The sequence below is a fragment of the Nematolebias whitei genome, chromosome 11 (genome assembly GCF_014905685.2).
Source record: "Nematolebias whitei isolate Nwh7 chromosome 11, NemWhi1, whole genome shotgun sequence".
Taxonomy (NCBI): Eukaryota; Metazoa; Chordata; class Actinopteri; order Cyprinodontiformes; family Rivulidae; genus Nematolebias; species Nematolebias whitei.
In genome coordinates this window covers 4471598-4478127 of record NC_056508.1, presented here as the reverse complement: position 1 = coordinate 4478127, position 6530 = coordinate 4471598, and the positions used below count along the sequence as shown (strand labels likewise).

At 42.4% G+C, this 6530-nt stretch overlaps 1 protein-coding gene across 1 annotated transcript in view; it reads left to right on the top strand.

The window, feature by feature from the left end:
• The window catches only part of agap2 (ArfGAP with GTPase domain, ankyrin repeat and PH domain 2), a gene marked incomplete in the record, with an annotated part of 124705 nt that extends 118735 nt beyond the window's left edge, over nt 1-5970 (top strand). The window contains 2 exon segments of the mRNA XM_037683780.1: nt 5592-5712; nt 5806-5970. Coding sequence (XP_037539708.1) covers nt 5592-5712; nt 5806-5970 — 286 coding nt within the window.
• Between the last annotated feature and the right edge of the window lie 560 nt (nt 5971-6530).

Here is a 6530-nt window from a genome sequence, read left to right as displayed (position 1 = left end):
AGGTTCAGGGGATTCAAACTGGCAACCTTTCACAGGCTCGTCTTGTGTTGTATTATAATAAAATAAATTTATTGTTGATTTAATTCTGGATATGAATAGAGTCAGAGTTTCTTTATTTGTCATACGCACTCAATTTTTGATAGTGACTTTTCTTACTTCAAGATGCAGCCACACACAAAATGGAACTCGGTACCTCCCTTTAATTTCATGTTATTTACCCCTAACTCCTTGACTTAAAGAAACCAAAGTGGCCAAAAATAAATCTTTGGTAGCCAAGGCCACCACTGGCCACCCCCTGGCTCCACCCTTGCACCTGGTGGTGGATAAAAGTGTTCCCTTCACTCGTCCCTCTGCGCCACATCGAACAAGCAAAAAACAGCAACAAAAACCTCTGTTCTTCTCCACAGTGCAACTCCTACTCGTTCTCCTAACTTGACTCCTTATATTGAACCAAAAACAAAAAGGTTTACTTGCATTCCCTGTTCAATTTCAGTCAAAAAAAAATCCAAATGAAAACACTCATCTGGAAAACTACAGACATTCACTGACGAGGGACACTGGTGTACTGGTTGTTTAGTTTGTTTCTCCCCTTTTCTTTGAAAAATAAAACCTAGAAATGTTGTCGGTCAGCGGTCCTCACAGTTAAGCCAAAATAAACCTTTTCTGTGACAAATTAGCTGAAAAAGTCCTATTCATCCAGGAACATGAATATGAGCTGAAGTCCAAAATATGTTCTTTAACATTCTGTACCTGTACTACATACTCTATGTGAAGTTCAACTCTGTAACAAATACGCACTTAAATTGACACATGGTTTTGTAAATGGTTTATTACTGGTAGTTATGAAAATATGTTCAGATTGCTTTTTTTTTTTTTTTTTTTTTTATAATTTCTTACAGCTCTACACTCCATAAAGCAGTGAACAAATGGATTATGATGTGAAAAGACTTCTCTGGGACCACTGAGGTGGTTTTGACACTTGTGTTCCTGCTGTAGACGCTGATCCCATGAGTTCACCGTTACAGGAGTCACTGGAACTTCAGACAGTGTTAACTGTGGGGAATCCTCATCAGGTTAAAAAAAGGTCATCAGAATAAAATTTAAAAAATCATTAGCATTAATTAATGTTTTGTTTGTTTTATTTTGAGGTTCTGTGTGTGAGAGTGATCTGTTTTTAAAACTTTGCCAATAACCTCTGGAATCCACTGTTTGTCTGGTAGCTCTCAGAAAGTAATCCTTGGCTGTAGTTCTACATTTGATTATTTTTGGGGGTCAGTCCAGTTCAGGATGGCCATCATGGCTAGTCAACTTAAGACAATGCAAAAAATAAAATAAAAACAAGCCAATTATGTTAGTAGTAGAGAGTCATCCTGAACACAACACAACTTCTGACTTTGTTTCCTCCAATCCTCATTTGTTTTATAAAACCATTAACTCTGTTCTTAATGCCCCACAATCATCCAGCTCAGAGAACTCCACTGAAGAATGTGAGAACTTCCGGAGCTTTGCAAGCAGTAGAGCCCTCCTGTCTGACCCCTCCATCTCTGTCACATGCTCTGCTGTTTTCAGTTTGAGCTTGACACTTTGCCCTGTTTACTAGAGATAACTGGTCATATGGTGTTGTGGGTTACAAGATTGAATTAAAGGAAAAATAAGCAGACACGTACCCAGCTTCAGTTCTCTGTTTACTTTCACTTTGGTTTCTCCCTCTAGTCACACTCCGTACAGCAAGTTTTAAACATACAGTCTTTGAGCACCCACTGGTGTCCTTTATATCCCATAACAAACACAACCTTTTCCCTTTCCTTCAAGAAATTACTTAGATGTAACATTTTCTTGTGTTGTACTTTAACAAAACAGTAGTACATCTTTACTGGTCTTAAAGAACAATTGTACCAGTCTGAACAGCAGTAATTTACATTTTGTTTTCACTTTATCTTACAAAACCTGTTAACTATCTTGGTGCATTTCTAGATCTCTGACTTCTTCTAAGCTCAGCAGCAGATTCATTAGTGTTTCCAGGAAGTGCAAAGGTATCCAGCACAGTGTCGTTGTTTTGTTCTGAGCCAGTTCAGGTTTGTTCTGGGAAGTGTGCAAGTTTTAAAGCATACCACTTGCGTCTGGCGTTTTGTCCAACTTTCTTCATGACGGTCCGTGGTTCTGTAAATCTTAAAGATCCTTTGGGAACATGCTCAGGTCTGCGAACACGAACAGTGTCACCCACTTTGACTGTTGATGTTTTAGCTCATATTTTCTTGTCTGTGTATTCCTTCATTTTATTCTGCTTTTGTTTCACCGTCTTTTCGATTTGGGTGTGTGGTTTGCTTTTCAGTGCTACTGGGAGTATGTTTAAGACTGGGCTTAAGACTGTGCACCGCCATAGCCTGTGTTTCTGTGGCAGCGCACAGAAGTGCAGCAGCTTCTCATGCTCCCAGGATTAAGCCTTATTTTATTTATTTTAATTTCTATGAGGCAGTTTTCGGCACTAGTTCCGTGTTAAATTCCCAGCTCAAGTACAGCTCAACTGAACTGATGGCCATCAGAGACAGTTCAGTTATTAATATATCACCGAGGCTGAAATCTGCACTCGGCAGACAGCGGCTCCCGAGGACAACAGAATGGTGCAGCAAAGTGTGAGGAGCAACAGTCAAGAGGAAAGGATGTGCCTGGAAACAGAAGAGGGGAAAACGGGCGGGCACGTTGGCCCAGCTAAAGGCTAGAAGACCATCAATTCCTACTTTCTTTCTGGCCAATGTCTGCTCACTGGATAACAAAATGGACTTGTTACATCTGAGGATGAGTGTTTCTACAGAGATGAAGAAGTGTGCTTTCTTTGCCTAACGGAAACCTGGCTTAACAACAACATGCCAGACTCAGCTTTCCAGATTAACAGTCTTCAGTTATTCTATTCCGAGCAGACCGTGACCATCGGTCGGGTAAAACATGGGGGGGACGGACTCTGTATGTTTGTGAGTAATCTGCATATTTATGTGTATCTTATCTCAGCTTTATAACCTGAACCCCACACACACTGCTTTTTGAACTGAGAAAGCTTCTCGGATGAGAAGTGAAACGTCCTCTGTTACAAATAAATTCAGTTGTTTTTGTCTTCAATGTTTTTGAATTTGGGAATAAGGATTGGTGTACAAACTGTGGACTGGTAAAAAGCTACTGCTCTGAGGCGATAGAATTTATTAATATGAAATTTGGCCATACTATCTGCCACAGGAGTTTACTGCAGTGTTTGTCATTGTAGTGATGTAGCTGTTAGCTTCACTACTAATTAATTATTCTTAAAGCTAATTCAAGCACAAATAATATTAATTGTTTATTACAACGGATTCTTTTCTTTTTCGAGTTAAATTTATTCCATGTGACCAAGATAACTGTGAGTGGATTGTTTAATCAGTGACATGAGATGCCATATTATCTTTGACCCATCATAATAAATGCGGTCATTTATTTAACAGAATCAAAATTTAACATCAAACATGTACACATTGATTTGCTGATCTGTTTCTGATTAATAAACTTGTCACGCTTTACTAACAAGACAACAGAACATTACTGATTGAGGCTGATTCACCTCTGAAGGCATCTAGATTACTGGCGAATAGAAAAGTTAAAGAGGAGACATAGATTTAAAGATTTAAAGGGAGGTTTAGATGGAAGCTATGTGTGAAACCAGAACTTTGCACCCTTCCTCCGACACCCGCTCAGCTTTCCGGTACACTTCAGGACGTGCAGTGACTTTGTTACCTTAGCAGAGGATGCATCCACTCCGGAACAGAAGTCCATTAGTACGATCCCTTTACAGCGTCTTCGGTTAAAGTAGCTGGGAATCTTTAGAATAAATGCATATACTCAGTTCCAACAAATAAGCTTCCTTAGAAGTGGAGCATTTACTGCTCTGGTTGAGTGCACAGCGATGCGAGCCGTGACTCCGCTAAATGGAGCGACCTCTTGGCACACGGTCCCATCCATCTGCTCCAAGTTCTGAAGACTTAGCCCTAAGACTTAAGGCTCCGACTGAGTTCCAGCACTGAACTCCAGGACTGCACTTCAGGACTGAACTGAGTTCCAGGACCGAACTCCAGGACCGAACCGAATAGTTCCACGAAGTGTTCCTTTTAAAAGGGTATACACTTCCTGTTACGTGGTACTTCCTGATTGGTTGAAACAACCAGCAGGGGGGTGGTTCTAGTGATGTCAAGAGGGTCACTAGAAGTCAAAAGACAGCAGGAATGTTTACGAATGGTTAGTACAGACAGAGAAATGTTATGACGATGTGAGACAAACGCAGGTGCCAGTTGAAATTATTTACTGTCTGCTAGTTTTAAAAACAAGACACTTTGTTCTAATAACTCGTCTCTGTTTGTCTCTGACTTTCGACCGACATCACTACTCCTCATTCAGACAGAAAACTAAAATGCACTCTTACTTTAAGCAGGGAGACACCCCTCTGGACTGTGTGTACACTAACATTTGCGGTGCGTACAGAGCGCTTCCTCGACCCCATCTTGGCCTCTCTGACCACTTCTCAATCCTGCTGGTGCCAATATATTGTCTGCTGATGAGATGGATTAAGCCAACAAAGAAGACAGTCACAGTTTGGCCCAGGGATGTAGACTCTGTACTCCAGGTTTTCAGTGCACAGATTGGCAGGTGGTTACATATGAGGGAGCGGTGGACCTGGAGGAATGCACCTCCTCTGTTCTTGGCTTCATCTCCAAGTGCGCTAATGGTGTCCTCACCACTAGGACAGTAACCTGTTATCCGAATCAGAAACCCTGGCTGAATGCTGAGGTAAGAGCTCTGCTTAGGAAAAGTGACATGATGGTAAAAACTGGGCAGAATGTCCATCAGTTTCACGTGGTTAAAGTCCCCTGCAACCACATAAAATGCCTCTAGGCGCTTCATCTGCAGTGAGCTAAGTGTGTCATACAGCTCCTTTGATGCTTTGTTAGCATTAACACCCAGCGGGATGTAAACAATAATGATGTAGTGAACTAAGCCTCTGACATCAATCTGTCTCTGAAGACCTTCAGGGGACAGGAACTGTTATTTCATTGATTTGAATCCAGAAATACAAATTATCTCATCAAGAGACTATTTAATTGTATCCTGAATTAATCAATTGAAAGAACACTCTTCTTTTTTATATTATCATTACTATTTTAGAATATCTTGATAATCAAATGTGTGTTTAGTTCATACCATTTCTAAATGTTGAAGTGAACCACTCATTTAAATCAACTGTGAAACAGTATTAATGATTTTTAAACCTCAGCAGATTTTTGATCATACAGTTAAATGCCTATTTTTAAAGCTAGGGACGCTGCATTCAGGACAGGTGAGACATCAGCACGCCGAGAGGCGAGGAAAAGATTGACTGTAGGCATTGCAAGGGCCAAAGCCACATACACCCAGAAAATTCAGGGTCAGTTCATCACCAACGACCCCTGGTGTATGTGGAAGGGCATCAAGTGCATTACGAACTACAACGTCAGGGATGTACAATAGGGACCCTTCATTACCAGATGCACTCAATAAGTTCTATGCTTGCTTTGAGGATCCTAACACCCCTCCAGCACCAGACTTATACCACCACCCAGTGACATGCCCCTCTGTGTGACCACAGCAGATGTGAGGAAGACCCTCCAGGGAATCAACCCCCATAAGGCTGCAGGCCCAAAAAACTTCCTAGGGTGGGTACTGAAAGACTGAACACACCAGCTGTCTGAGGTGTTGGCGGACATCTTCAGCACCTCACTGTCAATGGCAGTTGTCCCTACCTGCTTTAAGTCCACCACTATTGACCCTGTACCCAAGTGCTCTATAGTGACAGGCCTGAATGACTACCGACCTAAAGCCTTAACATCGGTAGTCATGAAGTGCTTTGAGAGGCTGGTCATGACCCACATCAAGGACTCCATCGACGTCACTGTGGACCCACATCAGTACGCCTAGAACCGGAACCACTCCACTGCTGACACCATCTCATTGGTGGTCCATACAGCCCTCACCCACCTGGAGAGCAAAAATACTTACATCCGTCTGCTCTTTCTGGATTTCTCCTCAGTCTTCAACACCATCGTCCCACAGACCCTAGTGCAGAAGCTCTCTTTTCTTAGACTGAGTCCCACACTGGGGAACTGGATTCTGGACTTCCTGACCAGCAGATCTCAAACTGTCAGGATCCACAACACCGTCTCCTCCTCCATCACCCTCAGCACTGGCTCACCCCAGGGATGTGTGCTGAGCCCCCTCCTGTTCACTCCGCTGACACATGACTGCTCGGCTAGAGACCCCCAGCTGCCATATAGTGAAGTTTGCGGATGACAGTGGAACACATCACAAACAATGATGAGACCAAATACAGAAAGGTGGAACACCTGGTGCAGTGGTGTAGAGACAATAATCTCTGCATCATTGTGAAAAATACCAAGGAGATGGTGGTGGATTTAAGAAAGGACAAGAATCCTCTTCATCCCCTACACATCGGGAGAACAGCTGTGGAGGTGGTCTCC